Source organism: Nerophis ophidion, unplaced genomic scaffold (assembly GCF_033978795.1).
Source record: "Nerophis ophidion isolate RoL-2023_Sa unplaced genomic scaffold, RoL_Noph_v1.0 HiC_scaffold_75, whole genome shotgun sequence".
NCBI classification, from domain to species: Eukaryota; Metazoa; Chordata; class Actinopteri; order Syngnathiformes; family Syngnathidae; genus Nerophis; species Nerophis ophidion.
Window position 1 is genome coordinate 42547 of NW_026906997.1, and position 18888 is coordinate 61434.

Here is an 18888-nt window from a genome sequence, read left to right on the forward strand (position 1 = left end):
GCTTAAAGGCTGTTGCTATGGTTATTATCAAGTGTGCTGAAATTATTTTTTCTTTGTCTGTGCAAAGCTGGCAATCCACAAGATTGCAAGCAAGTCTCTTATCAGTGTTTGTTTCCAGAACCGGCCTGCTGACTGCCAAGACCGAACATCGAGTACCGTGACGTAGACAGAACAGAGACAAGGTGATATCACGACTGTCAGCACATTTGCATTTATGTATAATTATATATTGTGTCTAGCTGGAGCTGTGAAGATGACCCCCTTCCCTCAGCGACAGCCTCAGTGATGTAACCAGGGACCTCCCAAATAAATAGAGGCAACACGTGGGCTGGACTTTTAGAACGTAGTTTGGATCTGTAACTAGAGTACAGCCCAAAACACATCTCTCCTCAATTGAGCAAAATGTAACTCTGTCTGTGCATGATTTCTTCCTTCTCGTCTGTTTAATAGACGCATCAGTGTTTGAACCTGACATCACTATAATCTTTTTACTCTTTTCTACTCTTTTAGCACTCGACTTACCTTCATGACCTTCTCTCCCCTCTAGTCCTATCCATGTCCATACCTTCCTCATACATCAGCTCACTGTCCCCTTCCATCTCCTTTTAAGCAGCTACCAGAAATCCATAGCTGGATAATGGAGAGGTTTTGTGAAAAAATAATAATATAAAAAATTGCCTGAAACCAAAAATTAAAATGAACTAAATCTCCTCTGTTCTGTACATCATTGTCCAAGTGACATTATATTGTCATCTTCCTCTTTATGCCATTTCCTCAAGGTGACAGAAAAACATGATACAACCTGCCTATCATGTGATTCTACCATGTTGGCAAAATACAAACACACAATATATTGACATATATAACACATAAAACATGGAATTAGAAGTGAACAGTACCCATCCCTACCAGCAGGTGTTGTTGTACTGGAAACTAATTTACAAACACAACTTCATCACACACAATACTCCACTATGGAATTGTTCTTATATTAAAATGAGAAACAAATCCATCTTTGTACAGCAATGGTTTGAAAAAGGCATTTGGTCGCTGATGCACTTATTGACTGATAAAAATATTTTAATATTTCAAGATTTAATTAAGTATGACCTGCAAATAAGAAATATTACAACATTTAAATAGGCTTTTATTTAAAATATTCTAGTTACTGCATCTTTTTTAATTGTTTTCTATTTCTTCTTCTTATTATTTTCTCTGAAACAAAAAAATACTTAAAAGTATCCATTCTTTCTGAGATAAAAGAGTTAATCTAAATTAAAAAAAAGGATGGAATTGACCACTTAAAATTATATTATGGATGTTATTTTGCAATTGAAGACAGCACTTGTTGGTTCTGTGACTGTGAAACACAATAAACAGTTTATTTTAAGAATGTATGCAAAGTAAATCTCTGTGGGATGATGTTCAATATTGGCTTTTGTCTGACACTCCAAACTTTGACTGATATTGATGTTGTTTTGGGGATGTTGAAAAAAGAAAAAAATACATAAAAAATGTTCAGAACACAATACTGGATTTATTTGATGTATCCACAAATGTAAGTTTGTAAAAACAAAATCCTTTCACAAAAACAAAAAAAAAATCTGCTATTTTCTCTCACTTGTATATTGCATAAAGGTCTGGGGACATACATATAAAATAATCACAACACAATCACTATAATACAGAGTAATAACGGTAATTAATAAAATAGATTATAGAGACCCAACAAATGAATCATAAAGTTGTTAGAAAGTCAAAATGAAAGTCTTGACAGTTTATTTCAAATCCTGCAGTTTCATTTGCTGCTGCTGTTCTCACCAGCACACTTGTGTTTCTTACACTGGTACTTAGAAGACAATCTTTCACCACACACACTGCAACTCAACACTTTCTCTCCTGGGTGTCTTCTCATGTGTGCTACAAAGGTTTGATCGGTCACAAAAGCTTCTGTTGCAGATTGAACAAGAATGTGATTTTTCACCAGTGTGTGTTCTAGTGTGTACTTTCAAACTGTTACTTTGTACAAAACCTTTACTGCAGATTGAACAGGAAAAAGGTTTTTCCCCAGTGTGTGTTCTCATGTGTACTTTCAAATATTGATTTTGTGTAAAACCTTTACCACAGGTTGAACAGGGAAAAGGTTTTTCTCCAGTGTGCGTTCTCATGTGCACTTTCAAATATTGACTTTGTATAAAACCTTTACCACAGATTGAACAAGAAAACGTTTTTTCGCCAGTGTGTGTTCTCATGTGTACTTTCACATTATGACTTCGAACAAAACGTTTACCACAGACTGAACAGATAAAAGTTTTTTCTCCAGTGTGTGTTCTCATGTGTCTTTTCAGACTACAATGGTATTTAAATGTTTTGTGAGAGTGAGAAGATGTGAAGTGAGTGTTGTCAGTGTGACATGTCTTATCATCTTTAGAGTCTTCATCATCAGTGTCAGGAGAGTGTGACGTTGTGTCCTCACTATCTGATAGTGGAGCTAAGAGCTTGTCTGCTTGTGATCCTCCACAGTGGTCTCCATCAGCTTCTGTTGTCATGTGTTGTGTTGAGCTGCTGCTTGGAGGCTCCCCCCCTCCCCTCTCCTCACTTTCACCTTTCACCTCATCATCTTCACTCTTCACAGGGACACCAGTCACTGGGAACTCCTCCAGTCCTTCAAGATGATCTCCCTCTTGAGTGATGCTGTGTTCCTCCTCTTCCTCTTTAATGTGGGGCGTCAGTGAGTCTTCCTCTTCCTTTTTACAGGGAAGGGTCTGTGTCAAAGAGGAAAAGGAGACGCCAGAGGGTCCGTGGCGCCTGGTCTTCCTCTTTGAAGGATCCGCCTTCACCATCCTGAAGCTACTCTCCTTTTTTTCAGGCAGACGTTGTTCTCCACAGACGTCTGCAGGACACACAATGACAAACATGCTTGAGAAATGTCCAGTTTTGCTCAGTCACATGAGGCATTCAGTAAGTTTACATGTACTTAAAATAAAAAGTGATTATATGAATTGGCCTGAAAACAAACACATTGCTCTTTACAACATTATTCACAGGAATAGAAGACCACTTTTTACGAGGGATGGGCAATATGGCCTAAAATCTAAATTGTGATAAATTCCCTTTAACCTGAATGCAGCTGGGATAGGCTCCAGCGCCCCCTGTGATGTTAATGTCAGTTACTGATGTATAAGCTTGGAGAAAAGATGAGGTTGTTTACAGTGTAAATATGTATTCTGTATTGTTGTCTCAGCTATGATGGAAAGTTTGATCTCCGGGAATTTTAAACAAGGAATCACCATGTGTTTGTGTGGCTAAAGGCTAAAGCTTCCCAACTCCATCTTTCTACTTTGACTTCTGAAATATTAATTGAACAAATTGCAAAAGATTCAGCAACACAGATCTCCAAAATACTCTGTAATTATGCCGTTAAAGCAGACGACTTTTAGCTGTGTGTGTGTGCAGCGCTCATACTTCCTATAAACCCGTGACGTCTTGCGTACACGTCATCATTACACAACGTTTTTAAGACGAAACTCCCGGGAAATTTAAAATTGCAATTTAGTAAACTAAAAAGGCCGTATTGGCATGTGTTGCAATGTTAATATTTCATCATTGATATATAAACTATCAGACTGCGTGGTCGCTAGTAGTGGCTTTTAGTAGACCTTTAGGAACCAGTACTAAAAAAAAAAAAAATGGTACTTGGTATACAGCTCTTATCTTCATCACTAAACCCTTGAAATATGCTGACATATGTGCTGCTAAAGGTAAATAAACAGTAGCCATATTGAATGTTTGCCTTCATTTGACCACGTGAGATAAGGAGGACGGCCTCTAGGTCACATGGTTACACCCCAGCAATTACACTGTTGATGATTGATGAGCATTCATTTGTAAATGGTGGTGTTAAAAAGCAAACATATCTTCATCTTTAGTGATAAATGTGTCCCCCGGATGAACATGTGTCACAAACATTGTATTAGATGATATGTGGATGTTGTGCTTACTTGGACTGTGATGAAGCTGTGAGGACTCAGGTGGTTTGTCTTCATGCTCTTCAGTCTTCACAGAGACAACAGTCAGTGGAAACTTGCTGACATCAGCCTCCTCCTGCCCTACAGGACACTCTCCCTCCTGACTGATCCACACTTCCTCCTCTTCCTCTTTAATGTGGGGGGGCTGTGGATCCTCCTGCTGCTGAAGGGGACGTTCTTCTTGACGAGCGTTCATCTGTTGGACGTCCGCAAGACAACACAAACAAACTTCAGCTCAGATGTGTCAAATATGTTTTGTCTATCAAATATAATATTTTCCAAGTGGACTGACACCACTCTGTGGTGATGTTCTTCTACACATGGAATAATCATCAGTTATTGATTATTATGAATTGTGTCATTGATCCTATTTTCTGCATTTACATTAATTATTGTTTAAAAAGTAACAACTTATAGAAAACCTCCTGCTGGGATTTTAATACCGTCATGACTGCATGAAGTCAGTCTGCACGTATAAAAGTTTCATTGTGCTGCAGCATCAAGTGACGCCAACTGGCTCCTCCCACTACCAACCTACCAGCCAACCTTGACGTGCACCTCCAAAATAGTCCCACCTCACGTCAACGGTGACCAGGACTACAGAGCTGTGGTCGGTTGGCTTTACTTTTACGCACAATATCCTCTCCTTGTTCTCCATTACCTTCCTGCTTGGCACTCAGCATCAAGGGTTGTGATTGGGGGATAAATCACCATAAATGATTCCCGGGCGCAGCACTGCTGCTGCCCACTGCTCCCCTCACCTCCCAGGGTGTGATCAAGGGGATGGGTCAAATGCAGAGGACACATTTCACCACACCTAGTGTGTGTGTGACAATCATTGCTACTTTAACTTTCTTCTGCGAAAGCAACATTTTTAACCCAACAGAAAACAGCGAAGCACTTGGAACAAGTGCCAGCGAGTATATATATATATATATATGTATGTGTATATATATATATGTATATATATATATATATATATATATATATATATATATATATATATATATATATATAAATTCATAAATGTAAACAATTATTTAAAATATTTGGGTACCTCATGTTCTGACTACATACAAAATATTGATGCAAATTTTTTTAAATTTTATTTTAATATTCTATTCTTTTCTCCTACCCCCACCCCCCCCCAACCCCATCTTTTTTGTAAGGGGCGCTGGAAGCCGGCAGACCCGTCAGCGATCCTGTTCTGTCTCCCTATAATGTTTGTCTGATCTTGAATGGGATTGTGCTGAAAATTGTAATTTTCCTGAAGGAACTCTCCTGACGGAATAAATAAAGTACTATCTAATCTAATTTAAATTCATTTTGTGTGCAGTATATTAAAGCTATTTTTAATATTTAACATTTATTTAATTAAATATTTATTTTAGTCTGACTGAATAAGCATTAATCACTTACAATTGTGCAAATAGTGTTTTCGTAATAACAAACATCAGTTGATTTAATTTCCATGATATGTCCACCCAATGCAGCTGAGATAGGCTCCAACACCCCCTGTCCCCCTCGCAACCCCAAATAGGGACAAGCGGTAGAAAAATGGATGGATGGATGTTATCAAGGTAATAGAAGTGCGTGCAAACATCATTTGTATTTATTGCTAATAAAGTTGACACCAACATAAAGCAGACCACTGCAATAATACATTATATTACACTGTCATTACAATAACAATAATATTTTTTTTCATCCTGTAAAACATCTTTGAGTACACTGAAAAGCGCTATACCAAATAAAATGTTTTATTATTATTATTATTATGCCATGTGACTTATTCCAGACTTAAATTTCGAGACGTTCGTTTCTTTCTAGTAACAAATATTCAATGATGTTAAGCGTGACTGTAATATACAACAAAAAAACAGTTAAAAGTATTAAATAAGTCAATATAATTCTCATAGAGAACATATAAAATACACTCCTCAAAAAAAAAACGCTCGCATTTGCTACAAAGGCCTGCTAGCGGGCTAACGCTAGCACGTTAGCTTCGAACAACATATGAGGTAAATAAGATAAATAATATGAAAATATATCATGTATATTACCTCATAAGCCGCGTGTACAAGAGAGGAGTGGAATATATTCTTCCTATTGTTACACCAGCAACTCTTAAATGGGACTATTTATCTTGTTCTTTGGCCGGGCGAAGGAAGTGTGCACCACTCACTAGTGTCCCAGTGAAACACGTGTTTGAAGGAAGTGTGCACCACTCACTATTGTCCCAGTGAAACACGTGTTTGAAGGAAGTGTGCACCACTCACTATTGTCCCAGTGAAACACGTGTTTAAAGGAAGTGTGCACCACTCACTATTGTCCCAGTGAAACACGTATTTGGCCAACATTTGTTCTGCGGTTGAGAACACCTCGATGACGTCACACAGGAGGTAGAACAAAACAAGATGTTGTATTGGTTATTATGGTTACAGGTCTTAATTACAACGTACATGTGCACATGTGTGTCGTTTAACAGAGTAAACGTCGTTATTAATTGTTTGTATGCGGATACATTAGTCTGAGTGCACTTTGACGTGCTAGCCTAGCCTGCTGGTTAGCTTAGCTTGTTAGCTGCTAACAAAGAGAGGCGGAAGTGATCGACACATCAAAGCAGAGATCCAATGTAAGTGTAAAGTGTTTTTATTGTGTGAACATGTCTACATTACAAATGATGTGAGTGTTGGTGACTCAGCGACTAACTGCTGCCGTTGAAGAAATATTTGTGATTTTAGAAAAAAAAAAAAAAAACGACAACAGAATAAGAGGAGGAACTTTGTCCAACAAAAGAGGAGAAGGAGCGACAACATCAACTACTGGACGCTGTTTTCAAGAAACATCAAGTTGTGTTACACATCCATCCATCTATCTTCTTCTGCTTATCTGAGGTCGGGTCGCGGGGCCAGCAGCCTAAGTAGGGAAGCCCAGCCTTTCCTTTCCCCAGCCACTTCATACAGCTCTTTCTAGGGGATCCCGAGGCGTTCCCAGGCCAGCCAGTTTCTAACATAATAGTGAGAGTCCAGTCCATAGTGGGGCCAGCTGGAGACCATCCCGAGCGCAGACAGGTCAGCAACGCAGAGATGTCCCCAACCGTTGCACAGGCGAGCGGTCCACCCCAGGTCCCGACTCTGGACATATCTATATATATATATATATATATATAAAATTAAAAAACAAAATAAGATAAGGCTCTGAATTGGTTTCTTAACAAAACCTTTCTACTTATAAAATGCAACATTTTAACGTATAAAGTGCAACATAAAACTGCTTCAAGTTGTAGCTCAGATTAAATAAAATGACAAAACTTTCCTTCTACATACAAAAAGTGCAACATTAAACAGTTTCAAGTCAACTCAGCCTCAGATTAACTTTTCTTCCCCCTCCCCACCCTATTTCCCTGATGACTTTCACTCAATTGTCATGTTTTCTGCCAGAAAAATTAGTTTAACCACCTTGTCTGCAGAAAGAGCAGACCTGCTTGCAGTTACAATGTCCCCAGCTGTGAAAAATACCCTTTCGCTGGACACAGAGGTAGCAGGTATGGTGAGGTAGTGCCTGGCTAACTTGGCAGTAAGAGGATATATGGGCTCATTGTTCTTCCACCATAGAAGTGGGTCAAAATCTAGTTTTTAATGCACTATGGTCTTAAATCTGCTGCTGTAAAAACACCAACAGCATTTGTTATTGCTTTAGCCCTGCCTGAGTTGCCGAGTAGAAGCTGCTTGAATGCAGTGGGAGCTGCGTTTGTTCGTCTTTCTCTTTGTTGAAGCCATGTTATCCATTGTTGTGTCGCACTGCAAAGCCGAAGTGTTCCCAAACGGGAGATCTTAACGAGGCAGGAGTGTCTTTCAGCTCTGGTTTTTACTCTTTGTAGTAGCAGGGTCATTGCTAGCATGCCGTGTGTTGTGCCTCAGTGTACATTGTTGACACAACGTGTGGTGCTCTACTTAATATGTCCGTGTGGAAACTTGTTCGATACACCTCCGAACCAGAACCCAAACCCCCGTACCGAAACGGTTCAATACAAATACACGTACCGTTACACCCTTAATACACACACATCTGAAGATTATAAAAAAATAAACATATTTGGTGGGCTAAATAAAATGACTCGGCAAACCAATGTTTGGTATGAGTGCTATGACCTCAAATCTATATCCTAATAACAATATATGTCACGATACATCATTTGGTATATGATTGATAATAGAAGAATTTCAAAACTGTTTACAAAGGCTCTTAATTTGGCAGCTGACATATGCAGTAACATATTGTGTCTTTTCTAATTGTATTATTTTGTCGAAACAATTATTATTAATGTACTTGTTTATTTACTGTTAATATCTGGTTACTTTATTTGAGAACATAGTACTGGGAATGATGTAATAATAGGGACGGCGTGGCGCAGTGGGAGAGTGGCCGTGCGCAACTCGAGGGTCCCTGGTTCAATCCCCACCTAGTACTAACCTTGTCACGTCCATTGTGTCCTGAGCAAGACACTTCACCCTTGCTCCTGATGGGTGCTGGTTAGCACCTTGCATGGCAGCTCCCTCCATCAGTGTGTGAATGGGTAAATGTGGAAGTAGTGTCAAAGAGTACCTTGAAAGTAGAAAAGCGCGATACAAGTACAACCCATTTATAGAGGTTGTCGTCTGAAAACACACATGAGCAGACACACTGGAGAAAAACCTTTTATCCGTTCAATATGTGGTAATGTTTTACACAAAATTGGAGTTTGAAAGTGCACATGAGAATACACAGTGGTAAAAAACATTTTGTCTGTTCAACCTGTGTCAAAGGTTTTGTAGAAAGTCACAATTTGAAAATACACATGAGAACACACACTGGTAAAAAACCTTTCTCCTGTTCAACCTGTGGTAAAGGTTTTACAGAAAGTCAAAATTTGAAAAGACACATGAGAACACACACTGGTGAAAAACCTTTTTCTTGCTCAGAATGTGGTAAAGATTTTGTACAAAGTCCCCTTTTAAAAGCACACATGAGAACACACACTGGTGAAAAACCTTTTGTCTGTTCAATCTATGGTAAAGGTTTTACAGAAAGTCGATGGTTAAAAGTGCATATGAGAACACACACTGGTGAAAAACCGTTTTCCTGTTCAGTCTGTGGTAAAGATTTTGTACAAAGTCCCCTTTTAAAAGCACACATGAGAACACACACTGGTGAAAAACCTTTTGTCTGTTCAATCTGTGGTAAAGATTTTACAGAAAGTCGATGGTTAAAAGTGCACATGAGAACACACACTGGTGAAAAACCGTTTTCCTGTTCAGTCTGTGGTAAAGGTTTTACACAAAGTCATCATTTAAAACTGCACGACAGAACACACACTGGTGAAAAACCTTTTTCCTGTTCAATCTGTGATAAAGGTTTTACAGAAAACTGGTGTTTGAAAGTACACACTAGAACACACACTGGTGAAAATTCACATTCCTGTTCAATCTGCAACAGAAGCTTTAGTGACCGATCAACCCTTGTAGCACACATGAGAAGACACCCAGGAGAGAAAGTGTTGAGTTGCAGTGTGTGTGGTGAAAGATTGTCTTCTAAGTACCAGTGTAAGAAACACAAGTGTGCTGGTGAGAACAGCAGCAGCAAATGAAACTGCAGGATTTGAAATAAACTGTCCAGACTTTCATTTTGACTTTCTAACAACATCAGCACATATAACATGTGTGACATTGTTGTTTTTCCAACAATCTTTTTAAAATGCTTCCACATTTATAGATTAGATATTTTATATTAATCCTTTTTTCAGTCAAGCACATGCATTAATATGCAACATTGTGTACTTTTATTAAAAAATGGACAGAACAATTTGAGTAAAAAGCTGAGTAAACAGTACAACACACATTTTACATGCAATAAACATTTTGTGAGTATGTATATACACACACACACACACACACACACACACACACACACATATATATATATATATATATATATATATATATATATATATATATATATATATATATATATATATATATCCTGTATATTCATCATACAATTTTAGACTTAATTATATGAAATATTGTATTTCTAATTGTTAATAATCCCATAGATTATCACCTTTATATGATATACATATGTACTGGTTCACATCTGAAACATCTTCTGGACCACTTCAGGAAGCATATTATTATTTACTTTACACATCATTTAAACAGTTGTCTTTTATACAATTTTAAAATGTGTCTTTTTAAACCATTTGTTGGGTCTCTACAATCATTTTTATTCATTATCGTCATTACTCTGTATTATGATGATTGTGTTGTGATTGTCATAGTCATTATTGTCACCGACGTCCCACTAGGTCATTATTGTCACCGATGTCCCACTGGGTGTGAGTTTTCCTTGCCCTTATGTGGGCCTACCGAGGATGTCGTGGTGGTTTGTGCAGCCCTTTGAGACACTAGTAATTTAGGGCTATATAAGTAAACATTGATTGATTGATTGATTCTTTTATATGTATGTCCCCAGACCTTTATGCAGTATAAAAGTGAGAGAAAATGGCAGATTTTTTTTTTGTGAAAGGATGGTTTTGTTTTTACAAACTTACATTTGTGTATTATATATATTGTGTTTTAAACATTTGTTTTAATGTTTTTTATTTTCTTTTTTAACATCCCCAAAACAACATCAATATCAGTCAAAGTTTGGAGTGTCAGACAAAAGCCAATATTGTACATCATCCCACAGAGATTTACTTTGCATACATTCTTAAAATAAACTGTTTATTGTGTTTTCCTATCACAGATCGAACAAGTGTTGTCTTCAATTGCAAAACAACATCCAAAATATTACTTTAAGTGGTCAATTCCGTCGTTTTTTTCTCAAATTATTTAATTTGCCTTAGAAAGAATGGAAAATTTTAAGTTATGAGTTTTTTTCTTGTTCCAGGTTGTACTTCAATGAAATCTTCAAATAATAAACTATTTTTATCAGTCAATAAGTGCATCAGTGACCAAATGCCTTTTTCAAACCATTGCTGTTCAGAGATGGATTTGTTTCTCATTTTAATATAAGAACAATTCCATAGTGGAGTATTGTGTGTGATGAAGTTGTGTTTGTAAATTAGTTTCCAGTACAACAACACTTGCTGGTAGGGATGGGTACTGTTCACTTCTAATTCCATGTTTTATGTGTTATATATGTCAATATATTGTGTGTTTGTAAATTAGTTTCCAGTACAACAACACTTGCTGGTAGGGATGGGTACTGTTCACTTTTCAACTGATTCGGAACACATTCCACTACCTCCAAATCAATACCAAGCCTCAACAGTACGACTTTTTGGTACTTTTGTGTGTGTTAATCATTTTGATTGTGATAAATTTATATTGCAAAGTTTAAAAATAAGATTATTATTGATAACTGCGGTCCTTTCGTTACCCTTTGTTTTTTGTTTTTTTGTTTTCATATCATCATTTACATGTAGCTTTATTTACATTTGCAAGTCCAGTACGCTAGATGGCTGTAGTGTAAATTCATAATGTGTTTTGTTGCGCCCAAAAAAGTGTTAATACTGTAAATATTGGATTTATTATGCACCAGCTGTCTGATTCTAACATTTATCTTAGTTATAGTTTTAATTAACTCATTTGGTGGGTGTTAACGTCATGAGAAATTGCTAATGCTAATCAGTAGCATGTCAATAGCAAAGCCAATGTATATTAGCATCAATCTACCATAACTTTTATAGCGTTTTTTTGAGTCCATTTCTTTGTTGGCATTGACAATTGCAAAATTTATCTCAAGGTAGTTTGACTCAGACTGCTCTCAGTGCTGCTGGAGTGACCTCCAAATGCCAAACATAGGTCAAATGAGTTCCAAGTTAGATATTCAACAGACATTCAACATCCAGCCAGGCTGACTGTTTGAAAACTCATGCCACGTCTGTCAGTCCCTGCTGACAAGTGCTTTACTTTAAGGGACCGTCAATAAAGTACTTGTCATCGGCTCACTAAGAACATTTCAATTGTCAGTAGCTTCAGTCATGTGACCTAGAACCTCAAACCTACTTTCATATTGTTTGTTCATCACTGCTGTAGTCGGCTCATGCCTTGAATTGTCCGGTTTTAAGGGATAAACAGTAGAAAATGGATGGATGGATGTTTAGTGACAGAGTGGAAACTGTCAAACCTCAAGCCCACCAAGTGCTCGAACCCAAAGCAGTTTTGGGAGAAAAGTTTACAGGTCGGATGAGACTTTGCCTCACCTCCAATCAAGAGTGAAAAGGCTGATCTTTGTACACAAGCAGCTTTTCCAACAAGACAACAATATTAAACACACATAAAAACTGTTTTCAAAGGGTTTCAGGCAGGTTTCTGGAATGTCCGTTCCAGAGACTGGACCTTAACCCTGCTAAACATTTGAGAACATTGCTTTGAACCGGCTCTGTGTCAAGAAAGCAACACATGTCAATCAAATCTACCAGTATTTCCAAGAACGGGGTCAAATATGCAAGCAAAATGTTGCCAGAAGCATCTTGCTTCATTTTTATTTATTGTTACGTGTTGTGAAGAAACCCTGAAGTGCTCTGTTATAAGAACATCAGACTTTCATTCTGACTTCCAGGATTCAAGTCCATAACTTTTATGGACAGAATTTCGAGGCGCAGTCAAGGCGTTAAGGGGATCGCGTTTGGTGACTGCAGGATTAGGTTTCTGCTTTTTGCAGATAATGTGGTCCTGATGGCTTCATCTTGCCAGGATCTTCAGTTCTCACTGGATCGGTTCGCAGCCGAATGTGAAGCGACTGGGATGAGAATCAGCACCTCCAAGTGTGAGTCCATGGTTCTTGCCCGGAAAAGGGTGGAGTGCCATCTGCGGGTTGGGGAGGAGACCCTGCCCCAAGTGGAGGAGTTCAAGTACCTCGGAGTCTTGTTCACGAGTGAGGGAAGAGTGGATGGTGAGATCGACAGGCGGATCGTAATGTGGACGCTGTATCGATCCGTTGTGGTGAAGAAGGAGCTGAGCCGAGAGGCAAAGCTCTCAATTTACCGGTCGATCTACATTCCCATCCTCACCTATGGTCATGAGCTTTGGGTTGTGACCGAAAGGACAAGATCACGGGTACAAGCGGCACAAAAGAGTTTCCTCCGCTTGGGTGGCGGGGCTCTCCCTTAGAGATAGGGTGAGAAGCTCTGTCATCCGGGGGGACCTCAAAGTAAAGCCACTGCACGTCCACATGGAGAGGAGCCAGATGAGGTGGTTCGGGCATCTGGTCAGGATTTAGGGCACGTCCAACCGGTAGGAGGCCACGGGGAAGACCCAGGACACGTTGGGAAGACTATGTCTCCCAGCTGGCCTGGGAACGCCTTGGGTTCCCCCGGGAAGAGCTGGACAAAGTGACTGGGGAGAGGGAAGTCTGGGTTTCCCTGCTTAGGCTGCTGCCCCCGTGACCTGACCTCGGTTAAGTGGAAGAAGATGGGTGGATTGATGGATTAAGTAATGAAGTTAAAAATTGTACTGATATGATCCAGTTTAAGATGTTGTTCAGATTAATAGTGCTTATAAAGTACAAAGAAGAGGAAAAACTTCAACCTTATTGAAAATAAGATATTCTTCATCTCAGTATGCTAATAATGACTGAATTAATGAATTACATATTACAAAACTGTTGTATTACTCATTCACGGATGTCATTTCACTATTTTACTACAAAAAAGGTCAGTAAATGAATGTATATATTTGTAAACGCTCTGAAGTGGGAAAGGGATAGGATTAAATAAGCTTTGCTTCATCCTACTCCTTTTCGGACATGATGTAATGTGAAATGGTATTAAAGTGTCTGATGTATTATGTTGTAAGTATGTTCATGTTCAAAATAAACTAAAGAAAGAAATAAAAGAAAGAAAGTATTGATCGATTGACTGAGTTTATAATGCAATTTTACCAAGTGATAAAGTAACAGCACAAAGCACACATCAGTCATATTAAATGATGCATCAAGGACAATACTGTAATGACATCAAATAGATATTTTTAATTTCACCAGAGTACCTGGTTGGTTTCACATCTTGTTCAACCACTTACCAGAGGGAACAAGATACCTCTTTTTTCAAAAATCATCAAAAAAGTACAGGAAGGGTATGGTGCCATGACCCGGAGTCAAACCAGGGTTGCTGCAGCCACAACACAGAGTACTAACCACTATACCATCACGGCTGTAACAAACCATCCTGAATGATACTGTGTTTGCTTCCCTGTTCATGTTCATAGACAGAATAGTCACAACTAGTTTGAATGCTAGTGACCAAGCCCCAACAATTTTTACTCTAACAAGAGGAAGGCGTGCTCAGGTAAGATTTGTTTTGTTTCACCTTTTTCCTCACCCACTTTATTCTAAATGAATGTCCCGAGTATAACAACAGATACAACTTCCAGTTATCTATTCACAATGATAACAAGACAAAAAAAAAGCATGTTCCAGTTAGTAGATATTTATTTTAAATGCAAAAAAACACTCTCAAAGAAACAGCACTGAATTTTGTTTCAGTTCAATTAACAAAAAACAACGAGCTAGTCAGGAGTTGAATCTAGAATCTTCTGATCCGTAGTCAGACATGTTATCCATTGCACCACTAGCTCCGTGCCCTGTAATGTTGTACAAGTTGTATATCATAAACATCTTAGGCCAAAAGAACACACAGTTTACATGAGGCTTACTACCAAAACAGGGCTTTACTGACTGCTTATGTTGGACTTTAAAATCTAGTGACCTTCTATTTGTTGCAGCCTGGGCCTTCACCAGCTCTACCTGTTGCAGCTAACCTCCACTAAAAAATAAAACAAAATGCTTCTGGCAATATTTTGGGGAGCATCCAAGTTAAATGCAGCTCAGAGTTGGCAACTTTGGGAGAGGAGCGTCTTTTTTGCTCAAAACCTTCTTTGTTGATGACGATGTAAAACTGGCCTATCTGTCAAAAATGAGCTTTGGGTTCAAGCACTTGGGGAGCTTGAACTTTGACAGTTCCCAGCTTGTCACTGAACATGCTGACTAATTCACTTTCACCTGAGATTGCCAATATGGATGTTATCTCAGATGTTGGACATATCAGCACATCAAAGGTCCTGGGTAGCTCAGTCGGCAGAGCATCAGACTTTTAATCTGAGGGTCCAGGGTTCAAGTCCCTGTTCAAGTGGCTGATGCTGACCTCCATACATTTCTCAAAAAATGTCCTTTCACCCCCCTGCAGCAGTCCTTCGAATCTATTTTTAATTTAAATAGTTTTCAAAAATGATTGTTTTTTCTCTATTTCATTTGAAAAACTGAAATTCAAAAACATCCCTCACATCCACTTTAGTTCAGGTGGGAGAGCGTTAGTGTGATCATCTGAAGGTTTAACCGCAATACCTAAAACACAAATTGTTAGACAGTGTATCTGTATGAAAAAGTTGTGGTTAATATTTTGCTGTAGGTGTGTTAGATGCACCTTCACCTCACACTGAGCACAGCTTTATTACTCTCAGTTTCAAGTTATACAGTCCAAGACAAACCCCTAAGGCAACAAATTTGTGTTTGAAACAGCCCGATGTAAGGCTCAGTTAAAGACCAAACATTGGCTTAAGGAACGATACACCGTTAAACCACGTAACGCTTGTCCAAATTAAAAAGAGAGGAAAGGTGTGTAACAACTGATACTAGGATTCCACCAGCAAGGCTGGCAGGCCAGGGAGACCATTTCAGTATTGTAAGAGCCACAGAAGGCTTATTAGTAAAATGAATTGATTTGGAAACTCACCGAGTTGTGCTGAAACCCAGGATTGAACCAGGGACCTTCAGAACTTCAGTCTGACGCTCTCCCAACTGAGCTATTTCAGCTACGAAACATTTGCTTGGGTTTACACATTCAAATGTAACCAAGGTCTGCCCTATTGGTGACTTTTGAGGGGTGGAAGGAGGTCTTTCCAAGGGGGTCTCAAAGTCTAGTATTGGTCAGCAGAACAGGTAATTGAATCCCGGAAGCTCAAAAAGAATGTCTTGCGCTCCATGACTGAGCATTTCAGGCTCTCTAAAAAATGTACCAAAATGCTTCTGAAGAATGTTTTATTACCGATAATGTTATGATTATTGCAAACATTTGGCAGATTTTTCAGAAATGTTCAAAAGTTCTTAGCAGGCTAATAATTAATTCTTCAAGTGTAGATGAACCTTGCTTAGAAGAAAGATAGTTTAAACGGTATAAGAACAGATACAACTACCAGTTATACATTCGCAATAATAAAGAGAAAACAAACACATGTTTCAGTTAGTAGATTTAAAAAAAAAAAAAAAAAAAAGCAAAATAAACTCCCCCTAAAATTGTACAGAATACTGTTTCAGTTGAGTTAACAAACAACAGCACGCTGGCTAGGAGTTGAACCTAGAATCTTCTAGTCCATAGTGAGACACATAATCCATTGCATCACTATCCCTACAGAAAGAAACATCTTACTGTAGGACAGGTTGTGTTTCGTAAATATCTTACGCCAAAACAACACACAGTTTACATCCTCAGGATGTAAGACATTATTTGGATTCTTATTTGAACGACGTCACACAGAAATGTAATGTATGAATGAGTGAGAATGAGGGAGGGATGTTTTGGGTTGGTGCACTAATTGTAAGTGTATCTTGTGTTGTTTATCTTGATTTAATCATTTTAAAAAAAAGAGTAATCCTTCGAGCCGGATTTGAACCAGCAACCTAAGGATTCCAGCATGAGCAACTACAGTCCTCCGCTCTACCAACTGAGCTATCGAAGGTTAGTATCACCACATACTTACTCTGATGTTTGAGTCACTTTAGTATCAAAGTTGACTTAGTTGACCTAAGTTGACTTAGTTGACCTAAATCACAAGTGTCTCAAAGGGCTGCACAAGCCCCAACAACGTCTTTGGCTCAGATCCCAAATCAGGGCAAGAAAAAACTCAACCCAATGGGATGACAATGAGAAACCTTGGAGGGGACCGCAGATGTAATTAAAAATATACCAAAATGAGGCCACGTCATTGAAGAATGTTTTACTACCATGAATGTTAGGAATATTGCATACAATTAAACTTCATTTAACCTGCCTGAAACCCTTTGAAACCATCCTGTTTAAATACCCTGTTGTGTACCTTGTTCATTTCGCTGTCAATTGGACTTCAACAAAAGTAGCTGACTATTTTTATGGCGTCACATTAGTGCCAAAAATCCAAGCGCATAAAAACTGTTATCGCGTGCTGATTCTCCACTTCGTGCGCGCGGTGCATTTTCGTTTTGGCACTTTGGGCGCGGGTATGCTTAGACGGCCCCTCCTTTCTGATTGGTCAGGCGAAAAAAGCTGAGCGTCAATCTGAAGTATAGCAGGGCGGGTCATGGTCAATATGTATCAAGATAATACAGCTCCTGTCGACAAACACATTCTAAATCATCCAAATTTAGTGGAGTTGTGGAAAATGTCAATTGAATTTGATCTAAAAGTCTTTGAAGAAGGTAATGTCTCATCTGTTGAGAGAACATCACATAGTTAATGTGATTAATTTATTAATTTTCTTTCCTCTATCTACTTGAAGTTTACACCAGAGTCTACCCGAACCCACTTATCTATGCCTACTTCATATCAGGACCACATGATTAGCATTCTGTGGGTTCTTCCGAGGATGTCGTAGTCGTAGTGGTTTGTACAGTCCTTTGAGACATTTGTGATTTAGGGCTATATAAATAAACATTGATTGATATGGGCCTAATTATTCATGTTATGATTGCAATGACTATTTTAGTAGAATAATGAATGACAGGCTATCACTACAATTAATGAATATGGTTTTAATATTACTATAAAAAGTATTTACGTTTCTGCAAACAACTCAAATTATGGAACATGAGATATCAGCCCAGATCAGTACAGATGGCAGAGTTTAAAATATGTATTTAAAAAACAACCAAAAAAGCTAGCTCCCTACATTAGGCAAATTAATGAATGATATGATATGAATAAACACTCCATGTTTCTTCATTTTACCTCGGACAGCTGGTCCCCATCATTTTATTGGTGTCAATGGTACATGTACTATTTAAATATACAATACTCTGACATTTATAACAAATCGAACTGTTTGGAAATGAGTTGAAGTGGAGAATCAGCGCGGGACAACAGTTTTTATGTGCTTGGATTTTTGGCACTAATGTGACGCCATACATGTACTATTTAAATAACCATAACTTTCTCAATTTTCAACTAATTTCCAAACGGTTCGATTTGTTATAAATGTCTGAGTATTGTATGTATGTGTATAATTAAATAGTAGATGTATCATTGACATCAATAAAATGATGGGGGCCAGCAGTCCGAGGTAAGATGGAGAAACATGGAGTGTTTATTCATATCTATGATGAAAGGTCCATGGCAGTTCCCTGGGATTAAAAAGAAAGGAAATCAGGTTTTCATGGCTGAACAAGTAAGTCTTTAATACTATTATCTCTCAGATTGAATTTGCCTAATGTATGGAGCTAGCTTTTTTTTTTGTTTTTTTAAATACATATTTTAAACTCTGCCATCTATACTGATCTGGGCTGATATCTCATTTTCCATAGTTTGAGTTGTTTGCAGAAACGTAAATACTTTTTATAGTAATATTAAAACCATATTACTTAGTTGTAGTGATAACCTGTCATTCATTATTCTACTAAAATAGTCATTGCAATCATAACATCAATAATTAGGCCCATATGCTAATCATGTGGTCCTGATATGAAGTAGGCATAGATAAGTGGCTTCAGGTAGACTCGGGTGTAAACTTAAAGTAGAAAGAGGAAAGAAAATTAATAGTCCAACATTGTGGCATACATTCAATAT

The 18888-nt window shown here is 38.1% G+C and overlaps 1 protein-coding gene and 3 non-coding genes across 4 annotated transcripts; 2 read left to right on the top strand and 2 right to left on the bottom strand.

Annotated features, from left to right (window-relative positions):
* Nucleotides 1–8877: 8877 nt before the first annotated feature.
* Nucleotides 8878–9891, top strand: LOC133547148 (gastrula zinc finger protein xLCGF3.1-like; the record flags this gene model as incomplete). Its single annotated transcript, XM_061892974.1, has 1 exon — nt 8878–9891. A coding segment is annotated over one exon (780 nt), but the record flags the coding sequence as incomplete, so codon positions are not given.
* Nucleotides 9892–15134: 5243 nt separating this feature from the next.
* trnak-uuu (transfer RNA lysine (anticodon UUU)) lies at nt 15135–15207 on the top strand. Its single transcript has one exon. It is a non-coding gene; the product is annotated as a tRNA-Lys (tRNA).
* A 607-nt stretch (nt 15208–15814) lies between these two features.
* Nucleotides 15815–15887, bottom strand: trnaf-gaa (transfer RNA phenylalanine (anticodon GAA)). Its single transcript has one exon. It is a non-coding gene; the product is annotated as a tRNA-Phe (tRNA).
* An 836-nt stretch (nt 15888–16723) lies between these two features.
* Nucleotides 16724–16810, bottom strand: trnay-gua (transfer RNA tyrosine (anticodon GUA)). The gene is given in 2 exon segments: nt 16724–16759; nt 16774–16810. It is a non-coding gene; the product is annotated as a tRNA-Tyr (tRNA).
* Between the last annotated feature and the right edge of the window lie 2078 nt (nt 16811–18888).